Source organism: Maniola jurtina, chromosome 28 (genome assembly GCF_905333055.1).
Source record: "Maniola jurtina chromosome 28, ilManJurt1.1, whole genome shotgun sequence".
Taxonomy (NCBI): domain Eukaryota; kingdom Metazoa; phylum Arthropoda; class Insecta; order Lepidoptera; family Nymphalidae; genus Maniola; species Maniola jurtina.
In genome coordinates, this window is record NC_060056.1 from 1,322,652 (window position 1) to 1,340,102 (window position 17,451).

At 38.0% G+C, this 17,451-nt stretch overlaps 1 protein-coding gene across 2 annotated transcripts; it reads right to left on the reverse strand.

Annotated features, from left to right (window-relative positions):
• Positions 1-1,288: 1,288 nt before the first annotated feature.
• Positions 1,289-13,507, reverse strand: LOC123879701 (venom protease-like). Of its 2 annotated transcripts, none has more exons than XM_045927587.1 (10): positions 13,354-13,507; positions 10,467-10,553; positions 8,966-9,053; positions 7,599-7,697; positions 7,019-7,089; positions 5,815-5,975; positions 3,552-3,752; positions 2,857-3,046; positions 2,175-2,341; positions 1,289-1,490 (listed from the first exon to the last, which is right to left on the reverse strand). In XM_045927587.1, exons 2-10 carry the CDS (start codon positions 10,525-10,527, stop codon positions 1,314-1,316), a joined length of 1,215 nt encoding a protein of 404 aa, XP_045783543.1. In that variant the 5' UTR covers positions 10,528-10,553; positions 13,354-13,507; the 3' UTR covers positions 1,289-1,313. The 2 variants fall into 2 exon arrangements, with proteins under 2 accessions (XP_045783543.1, XP_045783544.1); XM_045927588.1 differs by lacking the exon at positions 13,354-13,507 and adding an exon at positions 12,282-12,302.
• Between the last annotated feature and the right edge of the window lie 3,944 nt (positions 13,508-17,451).

Consider the following 17,451-nt stretch of genomic DNA (forward strand, 5'->3'; position numbering starts at 1 on the left):
CAGTAGGTACCTACCTGCAAGCCTGTATTAAGGCTGCTCAATTTTGTTGTAATATATAATCACCTAATCTATATCCATGTATATAATACGTGGGTACATACGTACGTATAAACATATACTTTTTGTTGCTTTTTAACCCCCGCCCAAAAAGAGGGGTGTTATAAGTTTGACGTGTGTATCTGTGTATCTGTCTGTGGCATCGTAGCTCCTAAACTAATGAACCGATTTTAATTTAGTTTGTTTTTGTTTGAAAGGTGGCTTGATCGAGAGTGTTCTTAGCTATAATCCAAAAAAATCGGTTCAGCCGTTTGAAAGTTATCAGCTCTTTTCTAGTTACTGTAAACTTCACTTGTCGGGGGTGTTATAAATTTTTAATTTACACTTGTTGTACAATAATACGTAACATTCAACATTGATGAAAAATTACATCCAGATTCAAGATATACTGTGTTCATCACAAATGTAATGATTTGCTTTGATTTGAGTTTTGTCTTGAGATTTTGTTTTGAGTCTGTGAATAACCACTAGACCAATCACAATACGCAGTATCACACCAAGACAAATAGACAGTTGAAAAGAGCAACCGCCGAGTTTCTTGCTGGTTCTTCTCTGTAGGAACGGCATTCCGAACCAGTGGTAAATTATTATTTGGACGATTCAAAAGCCAAAAAAAAATATTAAAACTCTACTTGAATAAAAATGTATTCTATTCTAGATCCGAGTTTTTATTTTACACAACTTCGATGGACCAATAAAAATACTAGGTATAAAAGGCAAGGAAGGTAGGCAAGAAATAAGAAAATATAATGCATGCATTGAATGAAGTTGATTAAAAGTTAATCTTTTTTGGTGTGCATGAAAGATAATATTATTATAAGGTATGAAAAGAGGCAAGCAGTTAACTAGGAAAAACGTCATTTAGCTAATTTTAAGATGAGGCATGAAAAGGCAATTCAACTTAAGGTATGAAACATAATTCATACAAGTTCGACGTACCAAAGAAAAAACAAGACATGAAAAAAGCAAGAAAGTAATGTATAGTGAGGTAATAAATGTATATGCGGGGAAGCTGATAAAAGACATTTTTTTGTTAGGTATGGAAAATGCAAGAAAGTGTGAGGTATGAAAAGAGTCAAGAAATTCGAAAAATGTAAATAATCTAGCTCATATAAAGCTATGGTATGAAAAAGCAAGATATGTGGGGAAATATAAATTAACTAATTTTAAGATGAGGTATGAAAAGACAAGAAAATTCTAGGTATGAAACGAGGCAAGAAATAAAACGCCGTTTAAAAAAGTAGAAAAGAAAGTGTTTATTGCTCCCCGGGCCACACTACGGCCTCGATCCAGTCCAAGTAGCTGGAGACGCGAGTGTAGACCGCTGGCTTGCCGGAGCGTGCGCAGGCGCGCCCGAATGACGTCACTCCGATCACGTGGAAGATGCACTTGTTGGCACGTGAAGCGACCTGCAGCGGCGACCCGGAGTCACCCTGGACAGAAAAAGATATTTTAACACTAGCTGATGCCCGCGACTTCGTTCGCGTGGATACAAGTTTTTTAAAAATCCCGTGGAACTCTTTGATTTTTCGGGATAAAAAGTATCCTATGTGCTAATCCAGGGTAAAATCTATCTCCATTCTTAATTTCAGTCAACTCCGCACAGTAGTTTTTGCGTGAAGGAGTAACAAACATACACACACACATTCATACACACAAACTTTCGCCTTGATAATATTAGGCGTGATTTTTATGTGCAACACTGCAAGTTATTGAAAACAGCGCCATCTATATGTGATTTAGTAAATTAATTTTTTCGTAACCACAAATTCTCTGTTTTCGGATTTATTCCTTTACTTGTGTTATAAGACCCACCTGCCTGTCACCACCAAATTTCGGTCATCGGGAAATACCCTATAGGTTTTCTTGTCTCTCTCCGGTCGTGTCAAATTGCCGTTTGCACTATACGAATGAATGCCCATACGTTGCACACTATGTGCATTATATGGACACGCTTGGGCACTACAATTTGAACACTTAGGACTAGTTCCTAAATATTGTAGTCAATATCCGAGGAGGGCGTCTTGTCTCCCGCGTTACCTGGCAGGGGGGAGGGGGTCAGGGAGGGGGGGGGGGGGGGGGTTTTGGTTTACAGGGGCGTCTTTCTCCTGCATTACCTGGCAGGTGTCCTGTCCCCCGCGCAGTTCACCAGCACACATCTGCTCGTCGCTGAAGCCGCCCCAGTGCCGGTAGAAGGTATCCCGTAGGGTCTCATTGCAGAAGTCGTTTTCCAGTAGACTCAGTGACACCTTCTTCAGCTCGTCCGAGGTCTTAGTTGGTTGCTCTGGTGGAGGAACAATCTATTTAATGCTTTATCACACAACTAGCGATCACCCTCTTTTGGAAATTTCATTAAAAATTAGTTTTCATCCTTATTTCGTCAACATTCCATCTACACGCACGAAACGTTTTGCGTCATCATTCCTCATACGTATGGATAAGGTTTTTTTCATAAGATTATTAGCTATGCTAATCATGACTAATATTTCCCTTTCCCCTCCAACTAAGTGCAAAGCTCTGTTAAGAGTGGGTACGACAATAGTGCAACGGGTGGGGTTTGAACCGCCGACCTTTCGGAATTCAGTCTACTTCTCAACCGTTGAGCTATTGAGGCTCTTCGTTTGGAATAATCTTCCGCGATCTGAGGCAGTGTTTCTTGCCAATTACAATCCGGATATCTTTAAAATATATAAACGCTAGAGGTCAACGAACGTTGTGCAGATGGGTACCGCGGGATCAATGCCGCATCGTAGGTCAATTTCCACAGAGCTATGTCATTGTAGGAGATGTTGAACTTACTTGGATCGACGACCCCCCATCCTGTGGCTATGGCCTTGGTATACCCTGGGAAGTCGGGCTTCGTCCACAGACATGCCGGTCGTATGTCTGTCTCGAAGTCTACGTCTGCATTCAACTCTAACAGGGCGATGTCGTTGTACTTGCTCGGAGAGTTGTAGTTCGGGTGTTTATGAATAGTTTTGATTGGTACCTATGGACAGATATTTGTTCAATATTTATTTGAGTGTTATCCATTATAAAGTCGCAGGTATATTGTCAAAGCCGTGATATTACAATCTCACTAATGATATTATAATTAAACGGCAGATTGTCAACTGACTTTATTCAGAGATTGATGAGTGTGATCTCTCCGGTCGCGTCAAATTGCCCTCTCATTGCATTATAAGAGTGAGTGTCCTTGTGCTTCACACTATATGCATTACATTGCTAGAATATTATACTCACGTCGATGGGGCTGGCATTGTCTCGCACGCTGGATTTAATGTTCTGGTCTCCGAGCCTTACAATCTTAGGTGAGGGGTCTTTAAGCAGCTTGTTGGGGGTCCGGGTGCAGTGCCCCACAGTCAGAACGAAGCCTGATCTGATGAGACTGATCACTCTCCAGCTGTGTTAAATTGCCGTCTCATTGCATTATGAGAGTGAGTGTCCTTGTGCTTCACACTATGTGCATTATATTGCTAGAACATTATACTCACGTCGATGGGGCTGGCGTTGTCTCGCACGCTGGGGTTGAGGTTCTGGTCTCCGAGCCTTACAATCTTAGGTGAGGGGTCTTTAAGCAGCTTGTTGGGGGTCCGGGTACAGTGCCCCGCAGTCAGGACGAAGCGTGAGCTGATGAGACTGCCACCGCAATGGAACACGTAGTTGTCTGTCACATCTACCCAGCCGATGGCAGCCTGGGGATAGGTGGAATAAAGATGAATAAATAAAGAGAATTTATGGTTTATTTATTTATTTGAAACTAGAGGATGCCCGCGACTTTGTCCGCGTGGATTGAGTTTTTAATAGATCCCGTGGGAACTGCTTGATTTCCGAGATAAAATGCCTAACTATGTCAATTACAGGAACGCAAGGTACCTCAGTACTAAATTTCATATAAATCGGTTAGGAAGATGAGTTTTTAGGAATCACGTGGGAACTCTTTAATTTTCCGGGATAAAAAGTAGCCTGTGTCCGTACGGCCCCGGGATATAAGCTAACCCTGTACTAAATTTCGTCAGAATCGGTTAAACTGTTGGGCCGTGAAAAGGTAGGCAGACAGACACTTTCGCATTTATAATATTAGTATGGATTGATATCAACATAAGAGTTTTTTTTTTATAAAATATTTGTTTATTTTCAGCGAATCCGTCCAGTAGTTTGAGCTGTGCGTTGATTGGTCAATCAGTCAGCTTTTCCGTTTATGGTTAAGTATACTAGCTGATGCCCGCAGCTTCGTCCGCGCGGATTTAAGTTTTTAAAAATTCAACACGCGCTTAGTATTGTTAGCTTTATCATTGATCATAAATTAATATTTGAAGCTGATTTGACTAAAATATAGAAAATGTAAAGTCTTCATTTGACTCAAATTTAAATGTAGAAAATATAAGTCTTGATTTGAATAAATTCAGTAGAAACATTTTTTACAAGTCATGATACTAAAATCGTAACGTGTATAAATAAGAATTTTGGCGGTATTGACCACCAGTTTTTGAGCGTCAGTGTTGAAGCGTTTTGTAATGCCGGCGCACGGCCAAAAATCTATGAACTTCCTAATAAAGTGAATAGGTAATCAAATTCTAAACAAGTAAACGAAATAAATCACCACAAATAACTAATATAGTGTTTGGGAGAAATAAACGCTACTAAATGGAATATGTCTATCATTTCATCGAGGAACCTGCCTACGATTTAACAGTATGCTTCTATGAAATACTGGCATGTGACGTCACAATGATTTGACTTACTTTTGTAGTTTGATCATAGATATGTAGTTTGGTCGATATAATTTAAAATGTTTATTAAACTTAAAACTAACAAAGGATGTGGATTTACGTATTTAAGAAGAATCTCTATTTAATAATGACTGAGAGTCAATTTATTTTCGACATTTATTTATTTAGCCGATGCCCGCGGCTTCGCCCGCGTGGATTTAGGTTTTTCAAAATCCCGTGGAAACGCTTTGATTTTCCGGGATAAAAGTAGCGTATGTGCTAATACAGGATATTATCTATCTCCATTCCAAATTTCAGCCAAATCCGTCTGGTAGTTTTTGCGTGGAGGAGTAACAAACATACACACACACACACACACACACACACACACACACACAGACAAACTTTCGGCTTTATAATATTAGTGTGATATTTATTAGGACACCAGAAAATTATTATGCCTATCAATACATTCTTAAATCTATATATACATACTCACACATTATTAGATACATAACTTATTAATTAGGTGTCACAACTTGTGCCAAAAGAAATAAAAATATTAATTACTAAACAATAAAAAGTTTACATTGTACAAAATTTATGTCTAAAATGCCTTAACAGGGCTCTCTCCGTCACTTATTCCATACAATTATAGTTCCAATTTCATTTGAATATTAAGCAACCTAAGTCCATGAAATTTTCCAGACATATTCTAGAAACTAATATCTATGTCTGTGGTTTTCCAGATTTCTGTTAAAATATTCGGTTTCAAAGTTACGCGGTCTTAAAAATTCACATACCCTTTCAGGCCCTGTAATTTTAAAACTACATACATATTTTTAGAAAAATCTAAAACGCCACAGACACAGATATTAGTTTCTAGAATATGTCTGCAAAATTTCATGGACTTTGGTTGCTTAATATTCAAATGAAATTGGAACTACGTTTGTATGAAGCGAGTGACGGAGAGACCCCTCGATAAAATAAAAATACTAATTAACAATCGACAGATACTGTATTTGGAATTTTGATAACCACTCACCATATGAGGGAACTCGCCCTGGTTAGCGTTCTCCCCGCCCACGATCAGCTCGACACCGTTGTAGTCACACTTTGGCGCGGAAATGGTCATCTTTTCGGGTTCCGCATCCAGTGTGATGAAACCCACTGTTTGGGTCACGTGGCGACCATACTCCTCGCATTCTGTAGAATGATAATCTCTCATCACCATTGCCGGCTCACTACAGAGCACGGGTCAAACTCTTTATTTTGACTAATATTATAAAGGCGAAAGTTTGTATGTGTGTGTGTGTGTGTGTGTGTGTGTGTGTGTGTGTGTGTGTATGTTTGTTACTCCTTCACGCTAAAACTACTAGACGGATTGGGCTGAAATTTAGAATGGAGATAGATTATACTCTGGATTAGCACATAGGCTACTTTTTATCCCGGAAAATCAAAGAGTTCCCACGGGATTTTTAAAAAACTACATGCACGCGAACGAAGTCGCGGGCATCAGCTAGTTTTGACTAATTTCTTGCACTGAACACTTTTTTTCTCTCGTCTGGCTTTACACTGATTAGCCAATGTCAAGTTTGTACTTAGTTATTTACAAGTTAGGGAAACTATATGTATAAGTATGGACTTCGTCTGTGCCGGCGCCCGCCGACATACACGCGGCGCCCCTTTAGAGCGCTTCCCAGTCAGTTCCACCACCAATAAACACCAGCAGAACACAAAAACCGGCCACTTCTAACAAAAAAAAACACTCCAAAAAGTCCAACTGAACACTTTCAAGTAAAGATTTTTATATAAACCTGTGGAGATGATACTGCCATTGGCGCTATTAGAATGCCATAAGCCTACTTTGTCGTATTAGTTTACAAACTGCGAAAAACCAAACTAAATTTGAATTTCGCGGGCAGACCCGTTTAGTGCACCTTAACAGTCGATTATCTAGTATCTTTATAGTTCTTTTTAACTCCCGACCCAAAAAGAGGGGTGTTAGAAGTTTGACGTGTGTATCTGTGTATTTGTCTGTGGCATCGTAGTTCCTAAACTAATGAACCAATTTTAATTTAGTTTTTTTTGTTTGAAAGGTGGCTTGATCGAGAGTGTTCTTAGCTATAATCCAAGAAAATCGGTTCAGCCGTTTGAAAGTTGGCAGCTCTTTCCTAGTTATTACGGTAACCTTCACTTGTCGGGGGTGTTATAAATTTTTAATTTACATTTGTTGTCTAGTTACTTACTTTTCTCGCTAAGTCTGATGTTGTTATTGGTCGGTGTACCAAAACTACCCCACACAGGCCGAGTGGGGCGCCTGAAATTATTTAATAGCAATTAATATTTATTGAGAACACTTATCTCTATCCACGGAGAGAAGTTTGTATAGGCTCTCTCTGTTACGTAATCCCATACAAATGACAAAGACAAAAATTCACGGTTTTCGAATTTTTTCCTTTACTTGACGAATTCGAACCGCTAGGATATGGAACGCCCTTCCGGCGTCAGTTTTCCCTTCCACCTATAATATGGGTATTTTCAAGTCAAGAGTGAATAGGCAACTTCTAGGCAAGCGCGCTCCATCTTAGGCTGCATCATCACTTGCTAGCAGGTCTGTTTGCTGTCAAGCGCTAGTCTATATAATTTAAAAAAAAAACTGCCACATCCTGCCAAATTTCATGGTTCTAGGTGAACGGGAAGTACCTTATAGGTTTTCTTGACAGACACGACAGATGGAGAGACGGACAGACAGACAGACAGACAACGAAGTGATCCTATAAGGGTTCCTTTTTCCCTTTTGACGTACGGAACCCTAAAAAAACTTACTGATAGACGGGAGTGTCAAAAATGTTGCTGTTATCAGTACAGCAAACCAAGATGGTGTCCGAATCGTACGAGCATATAGTTGGACGGATGCCGTTGTTTCTGAAACAAATTAAAGTCAAATTATTAACTGAAAAATAAAATACTACCTAAAAGAAAAATAAAACCGACTTCAAAACCACAAACACTAAAAAGTAAAAAATAACTTTTGTTTAGCTACACTTGTAATGTGCCTAGGTATGAAGTCCGGCGAGCTTCACTCTTGGATGCTCGCTCGAAGTCTCGTTTTGAAGTCGGTTTTATTTTTCTTTTGAAATTTTTTATTTCACAATTTTTAGTGGCCCCACTGTACTATAATATGCTATGCCCAGTTAAAACCCTACTGTTTACTAAGCTATTACAGTGATCGCGAGCAATTTGCTCTTATCCATTGAGGAGTTCTGTTCTCCATCTCCGAAAATGTTCATCTGATCTTCACCAAATTTATATGGGACCCTTTCAAAAATTGTGAAATAAAAAAAAATCTAAAAAGAAAAATAAAACCAACTTCAAAAACCACAAGCACTAAAAAGTAAAAAATATTTTTTGTTTCTACACGTGTAATGTATAAAGTCGAGCGAGCATAATAAAAGAAACTAGAAATCCAAGTGTGAAGCTTTATTTTTTAACCCCCGACCCAAAAAGAGGGGTGTTATAAGTTTGACGTGTGTATCTGTGTATCTGTCTGTGGCATCGTAGCGCCTAAACGAATGAACCGATTTTAATTTAGTTTTTTTTTTGTTTGAAAGGTGGCTTGATCGAGAGTGTTCTTAGCTATCATCCAAGAAAATCGGTTCAGCCGTTTGAAAGTTATCAGCTTTTTTCTAGTTACTGTAACCTTCACTTGTCGGGGGTGTTATAAATTTTTAATTTACAATTGTCTTTTGAAAATTTCTTATCATATTAGTTTACAAATTGCGAAAAACCAAATTAAATTTGAATTTCGCGGGCAGACCCGTGCCCTGCACCTTACCAGGGCTCTCTCCGTCACTTGCTCCATAGTATTCATTTGAATATTAAGCAACCAAAGTCCATGAAATTTTGCAGACATATTCTAGAAACTAATATCTGTGTCTGTGGTGTTTTAGATTTTTCTAAAAATATGTAGTTTTAAAATTACAGGGGCTCAAAGATTTGTAAGTGAAGACCGCGTAACTTTGAAACCGAATATATTAACAGAAATCTGGAAAACCACAGACATAGATATTAGTTTCTAGAATATGTCTGCAAAATTTCATGGACTTTGGTTGCTTGATATTCAAATGAAATTGGAACTACGTTTGTATGGAGCGAGTGACGGAGAGAGCCCTCTTAACCCTGTAGCTACTCACTGGTAATCACTTCTCGCCGATTGACACTTGGAAGCTGGAGTACATTCTCCCACTGTGTTTGTGTTTTTCAACACACACCGGTCTCCTTCTAAAACATAAGAAAAAAATCGGTCAAGTGCGAGTCGGACTCGCACACGAAGGGTTCCGCACCGTCATACAAGAAATAAGTAACACATTTTAGGGTTCCGTACCTCAAAAGGAAAAATAAACCCTTATACAGACCCTTAGTGATCCTACTTTGTTGTCTGTCTGTCTGTCTGTCTGTCAAGAAAACCTATATATAAAAGGCAGGTAGGTAGGCAAAGAGTTCCCGCGGGATTTTGAAAAACGTAAATCCACGCGGACGAAGTCGCGGGCATCAGCTAGTTGATAATAAGGAAATAACGCATTTAAACACCAATAATAATTTAATTAGTCAAACTCCTAAGGTCTGTGGTCTACCACATAAGTCTAGATAATATTATTAAAACCCGCTATCAACTATTGTTTAAACAATTAAATTAACAATACAAAAGTAACTGCTTTGATGCTTCATTGCCTATTTTTAGAGTTCCGTACCTCAAAAGGAAAAAAGGAACCCGTATAGGATCGCATTGTTGTCTGTCTGTCCGTCTGTTTGTCAAGAAAACTTCCCGTTGACCTAGAATGATGAAATTTGGCAGGTAGGTAGGTCTTATAGCAGTTATAGCACATGTAAAGGAATCCGTAAACCGTGAATTTGTGGTTACATCACAAAACAAGTGTAAATTAAAAATTTATAACACCCCCGACAAGTGAAGGTTACAGTAACTAGAAAAAAGCTGATAACTTTCAAACGGCTGAACCGATTTTCTTGGATGATAGCTAAGAACACTCTCGGTCAAGCCACCTTTCAAACAAAAAAAGCTCTTCTGTACTTACGGAACCCTCAGTGCGCGAGTTTGACTCGCACATGGCCGGTTTTTTCCTTTTATTCGTGTGTAAGACGGGTCTCTCCGTCACTCGCTCCATACAAACGTAGTTCCAATTTCATTTGAATATTAAGCAACCGAAGCCCATGAAATTTTGCAGACACATTCTAGAAACTAATATCTATGCCTGTGGTTTTCCAGATTTCTGTTAAAATATTCAGTTTCAAAGTTAAGCGGTCTTAAAAATTCACATACAAATCTTTGAGCTCCTGTAATTTTGAAACTAGATATTTTTAGAAAAATCTAAAACGCCACAGGCGTTATTAATATATATATAACCAATAATATTGGTTTCTAGAATGTCTGCCAAACATAGACTTTGGTTGCTTAATATTCAAATGAAATTGGAACTACGATTGTATGGAGTAAGTGACGGAGAGAGCCCTGTTAATGACTACTACTACTACTTGCTACCTGCCAAATCTCACGATTCTAGGTCAACGGGAGGTCCCTACTCCTAAGTGATCCTATAAGGACTCCTTTATTTTTCTACGGAACCCTAAAAATAAAACTAAGTATACTTATTGAAGAATGCTCAAGTGGGTACTTACGGTTTAACGAACTACCATCTTGAACTCTTATGAGGAAAATGGCGAACAGTAGAAATAACATTTTTTGATCTTGTACCTATCTAGTACCTGTAATAAAAGAATCTATATTTTTTAATAAATACAATTGAAGTGTCTGTCTGTTCGAACGGGCTAATCTTCGGAATGGCTAAACCTATTTTGACGGGACTTTCACAGACAAGCAGAGGATTAACCAAGGAGCAACATAGGCTACTTTTTAACCGACTTTAAAAATGGAGGAGTTGTGTTTTTCTACTGAAGCACTGATATCTCCGAGATTTCTGAACCGATTTGCGTAAATTTTTTTTGATCGATAGAGGTACTTTAGACATTGTTCCATAAAAAATTTGGATTCCAACTCCTCAATCCTGATGCTGCAGGGGATCTGACCAATCCACGCGAGCGAAGCTGCGGGCATCATCTAGTCTATACTAAACTATTATATATCTGCGAAAGTGTGTCTGTCTGCTAGCTTTTCAAGGTCCAACAGTTTGACCGATTTTGATGATATTTGGTACAGAGTTAGCTTACATCCCGGGGACGGACATAGGCTTCATTTATCCCTAAAAATCTAAGAGTTCCCACAGGATTCCTAAAAACCCATACGCATAAATGATTTGTATGAAAGGAACCGAGGCAGCCTATCTCCGTCCCCGGGATATAAGCTAACCATGTACCAAATTTCGTCAGAATCGGTTAAACTGTTGGGCCGTGAAAAGGTAGCAGACAGACAGACACACACTTTCGCATTTATAATATTAGCATGGATTATTAGGATATTGTTAGCCATGACTAATTGACCTGGCAGCGGGTGTTTGTCCAAGCGTTTGTCTTAGGTTGAAACCTATACAGCGCACTTTGACTTTGCTTAGACTTAAGTTTCAGTTAAAGCGAGACAGATTTATGCCAGCGGTATAACGCTGTCTCGTTTTAACAGTGTCCTAAGTCAAATAGATAGATATATAGATTTTAGCCTTAGACCTAGACGCAACCATGGGGAAGGTGAAGATGATAATTAGACTTCGTCTGTGTTGGTGTTAGCTGGCGGCCGTGCTCTGCCTTTTTGGAGTGTTTTTTTTTGTTAAAACTGACTGGAAAGCGCTCTAAGGGGGTGCCGTGCGTGTGTCGGCGAGCGCCGGCACAGACGGGTCCATACTTGTATAGTTTAACTAACTTGTTACAAATAACTACAAACTTGACATTGGCTAATCTTTATAAAGCCAGACGAGAGAGAGAAAAAAAAACAGATGATAATTGAAAACAATATGGAGTGCTCTCATGCCTCACGATATTTTCCTTCACCGATAAAAATATGTATTTGCATTTTTGCATTGATAAAAATATTTGGTTTGAGCCAAGGTCTGTGTTACCTCATCTATACATATAATAAAATTGTAGAAAAGTGGTGTCTGTACAATGGAAATATATAAAAAAAGTAGCAGGGGTTGTTATTATATCGATGCCGAACCCGTAATTGTAATTTTTTTTTGTCTGTTTGTCTGTGTGTTTGTGCACGCTAATATCAGAAATGGCTTATTCGATTTAGATACGGTTTTCACTAATATATTGTAGTAAGCTTCACTTAACATTTAGTGTTTATTTCATGTCAATCGGTTCATAAATAAAAAAGTTATGTCAATTTAAAGAATCACGCAGCCCGAAAAGTCACTATTCCACGCGAACGAAGTCGCGGGCACAGCTAGTTTGATAATAATAATATACAATGATATATTATGTACATAATAATATGTTATGTGACCGTTAGAATCCATATATCTATAGTAGGTACCTACTTACATAAGATACAACAGAACAAAGACTTGTTCTCATTCAAAATTCAAAATTCAAATTATTTTTATTCAATTAAACTTTTACAAGTGCTTTTGAATCGTCAAAATATAATCTACCACTGGTTCGGAATACTGTTCCTACCGAGAAGAACCAGCAAGAAACTCGGCGGTTGCTCTATTCAAATGTACAATTTACAATAATATGCCATTGACTGACTGACTAATTTATAAACGCACAGCACTAATAAAAAAAGTTTTCTTTCTTTAAGTTTTCTTCTACTGCACCAATGCTGGAAATAGAAACTTGAAATTTTTACAGAAAGTTCCTTTTATAGTGGAGGGCTCTCTCCGTCAATTGCTCCATACAAACGTAGTTCCATTTTCATTTGAATACTAAGCAACCAAAGTACTTACTTTAAATTTTGCAGACATATTCTAGAAACTAATATCTATGTCTGTGGTTTTCCAGATTTCTGTTAAAATATTCAGTTTCAAAGTTACGCGGTCTTAAAAATTCACATACAAATCTTTGAGCCCTGTAAATTTAAAACTAGATATTTTTAGAAAAATCTAAAACACCACAGACACAGATATTAGTTTCTAGAATATGTCTGCAAAATTTCATGGACTTTGGTTGCTTAATATTCAAATGAAATTAATTGGGGCTACGATTGTATGGAGTAAGTGACGGAGAGAGCCCTATAAGCTGTTAAGTTCTGACTGACTGACCGCACAGCACTACACCAATGCTGGAAATAGAAACTTGAAATTTTTACAGAAAGTTCCTTTTATAACGTAGCCTTCATTAGGAAAGTATTTTTGGAAATTTCACCCCTAAGGGGGTTAAATAGGGGATGAAAGTTTGCATTGTTTTAGTTCGGTTTTAGACTTATTTTATTTTTTGGTTTTAATCTAGGTTTAAGCTTTTTTTTATAGTCATTATTATTGTTAAAATAAACTTTACTTAAATTCGTATTATTATTTATACATAGTTTTATTATTATTTATTAGTTATAGTTTTTTTTAAAATAAATAGACTTCGAAAAGTCATATAAAGCATGTTAAAAATACCACCTTACCTCAAAATCCGAACTAAGGTTTGAAGTTCACTAAAAATTTAAAAAAAAAACTTCAAAACTACACTAAAAAATTGTTAATAATAATTATTTTAATAATATTTTATTGCCAATTCACGTCCATATTGAGTCGTTCGCGGTATAGGAATCGCAATATAGGACCTACCGCTTACTAGGGGTGGACCATTTCACAGGTGTCACATTTCACCATGTGAAAAATCACGTGAAAAGCCTTTTCATATATTATTATAACACTTGCTATGCTATTTAAAGTAGCCTGTGAAAAATCACAGATCCAAGGACTAGATGCGTCGATGCCACGTGAATTTAGCTTTTTTATAACGTTTTTTTTTTAAGTACTCTCTTCGATTTTCTGGGAAAAGTAGCCTATGTCCTTTCTCGGGATGTAAGCTATTTCTGAACGAAATTTCAACAAAATCACTTGAACAGATGGGTCGTGAAAACCTAGCAAACATACACACTTTCGTATTTATGACTTCGTTCGCGTGGATTTGGGTTTCTTAAAAATCCCCTGGGAACTCTTTGATTTTTCGGCAGAAAAAGTAGCCTATGTGCTATTCCAGAGTATAATCTATCTCCATTCTAAATTTCAGCCCAATCCGTCCAGTAGTTTTTGCGTGAAGGAGTAACAAACATACACACACACACACACACACACACACACACACACACACACACACACACACACACACACACACACACACACACACACACATACACACACACACACACATACACACAAACTTTCGCCTTTATAATATTAGTGTGATAGTGTGAAGTGTGATATTTGAAAAAATATGGATTAACAGGGCTCTCTCCGTCACTCGTTTCCACTCGTTTCATACAATCGTAGTTCCAATTTCATTTGAATATTAAGCAACCAAAGTCCATGAAATTTTGCAGACATATTCTAGAAACTAATATCTGTGTCTGTGGTGTTTTAGATTATTCTAAAAATATGCAGTTTTAAAATTACAGGGGCTCAAAGATTTGTATGTAAATTTTAAAGACCGCGTAACTTTGAAACCGAATATTTTAACAGAAATCTGGAAAACCACAGACATAGATATTAGTTTCTAGAATATGTCTGCAAAATTTCATGAACTTTGGTTGCTTAATATTCAAATGAAATTGGAACTACGATTGTATGAAACGAGTGACGGAGAGAGCCCTCTTAACGCGCTATATTACACACCGCGAAAGTGTGTCTGTCTGTCTGCTACCCTTTCACGGCCCAACAGTTTAACCGATTCTGACGAAATTTGGTTCAGAGTTAGCTTATATCCCGGGGACGGACATAGGCTACTTTTTATCCCGGAAAATAAAGGAGTTCCCACGGGATTCCTAAAGACCCATCCGCTTGACCGACTTGTATGACATTTGGTACCGAGGTAGCTTGCGTCCATGTAATTGACATAGGCTTTTTATCAACTTTTGGCAACTTTTTATCCCGGAAAATCAAACAGTTCCCACGAGATCTTTGAAAACCTAATTCCACGCGGACGAAGTCGCGGGCGTCCTCTAGTATTTCATAATTTGTATATTTAAAACCATTCATTGGGCTTCAAAATGAGAATGATTCAAAATTAGCAATCAACACCCATCCCTAGAGATCTACCTATGTTATCCGGTTTTGAGTTTATTATGTTTTTTCCTTGTTACATCGTTGTTAACATGAATAACTTGGTGGATTCTGTAGAGCAGGCTTTTGTATAAGGCTAGTTTATGCCCGCGTCTCCGTTCGCGTGGATTACAAATATTTCAAACCCCTATTTTACTCCCTAGGGGTATATTTCCAAAAATCCTTTCCTATCTAATGTCTACGTCATATTAAAAACTATGATCCATCCATAGGTAGGTACTTAATATTATAAATGCGAAAGTGTGTCTGTCTGTCTGTCTGCTGGCTTTTCACGTCCCAACAGTTCAACCAATTTTTGGTACAGAGTTAGCTTACATCCCGGGGAAGGACATAGGCTACTTTTTATCCCGGAAAATCAAAGAGTTCCCACGGGATTCTTAAAGACCCATCCGTTTAACCGATTTATCTATATGAAATTTGGTATAGAGGTAGCCTGCCTCTCGGGAACTGAAAAAGGCCGCTTTTTTTCTTGGAAAATCAAAGAGTTCCCACGGGATTTAAAAAAAAATCCACGCAGACGAAGTCGCGGGCATCATTCTAGTAAAAAATAATTATTCTTTTAACAAAAACTTATTGTGTTAAAAAAATTGAATTTAATTAATCGTACGGGCATTTGTACCATTTTTAACCCCCGACCCAAAAAGAGGGGTGTTATAAGTTTGACGTGTGTATCTGTGTATCTGTGTATCTGTGTATCTGTGTATCTGTGTATCTGTCTGTGGCCTCGTAGCGCCTAAACGAATGAACCGATTTTAATTTAGTTTTTTTTGTTTGAAAGGTGGCTTGATCGAGAGTGTTCTTAGCTATAATCCAAGAAAATCGGTTCAGCCGTTTGGAAGTTATCAGCTCTTTTCTGGTTTTCTTATTACTTTTATCCCAGGACCACCAGAGGTTACGTATTTTCTGACACAGGAAATATGTACGATTGAGTAGTGTTAGTAAGTACTAAGAAAGCATGCCTAGCCTACGTGCTAGCTTGCTTAGACGGCCAATTTTCAGGTATCTGATAATCAAGGTACATAAAACCATTACTTACCTCACGTAAATTGTCCAAACTGATTTTTACGTATATTTTAGGCAATATCCTTAAAAATATGTCGCCAATACTCCCAGACACTTCCCGCGTCGGCCGTATTGCTTTGCAGACGCTTTAAAGCTCCCAAAATAAGTAATTACTTAACTGCACGTAAATTCTGATGCTCCATTTTTATATATGTCCACCAGACAACTATTTTAAAACCTTTTACAAGAAGACAGACCGATCCAGAGGGCCAATCATCCCCTAAATTCAATTTTATTGCCTCTGTGGGTTTGAGCGCGAGGGCATCATTATCTACGCGCATGAGACTGAGTAAGACATGTATTAGGATATATTGACTTCTCTCTCACTCTCTTATAGTTTACTTATGTCAATTAATTATTAATATTAAAAAAAAACAGCTAAAAATTAAAAAAATTGGAGAATTTACGTGAGGTAAGTAATGTATTTATGTACCTTGATTACCTGATACCTGAAAATTGGCCGTCTAAGCAAGCTAGCAGGTCTGTAGGCATGCGTTCTTAGTACATACTAACACTACTCAATCGTCCACATTTCGTTCGTCAGAAAATACGTGACGGCTGGTGGCCCTGGGATCTTTCACTATTGTAACAGAGGTTCATAATATTATGTCAATTAGCAAATGTCAAGCTGTCAAGATGGACGTTGCTTAGATACATAATTATTTATTTGAAAATAATGTTTTGGAAAACTCCGATACTTTGGATCGTAGGCGCGGAGTTTCTAATTTATAAAATATTATAATCACAGTTAAACGAGAAAACATCAATTCAATTATAATATCCAACAGTCAACCAAAGGCCACGAACAATCAACCCAAACCCAAACCATAGTCAAACTATTTTTAGGGTTCAGTAGGTATCTGTAGGAAAAAAAAGACGTAGCCTCGACTGTTGTAGTCGCGTAGGTGTGCATGGCACCATTAAATATCATAAATATAGGCGATGACCCTCCGCGCGGCTGAGGTTCCCGCATCGTAGTCGCTTTGTCGCGCAGGTTTGGATGATGCATTAGGCGCACCTTCTTTATATTTTATCTGCTTGAACTCAGCTTATTTACTTTGACAAAATACGTTTAAAATTCATCATTATCAGGATCAACCCATCGCCGGCTCACTACTGAGCACAAGTCTCCTCTCAGAATGAGAAGCTACCACACTGGCCAAGCACGTATTGGCACACCTCACGCAGCTTTGAGGGAGCATTATGGCCAACTCTTAAGCATGCAGGTTTCCTGACGGTGTTTTCCTTCACAACTTCGCTGTCTGTCTGTGTGTCATCTTTCAAGAGAATCAAAACTTATAAATTGGGTACTTCCCGTTTACGTAGAATCATGAAAGGCAGGTAGCAATATCTTATAGCCCAAGTACTCTACTCCT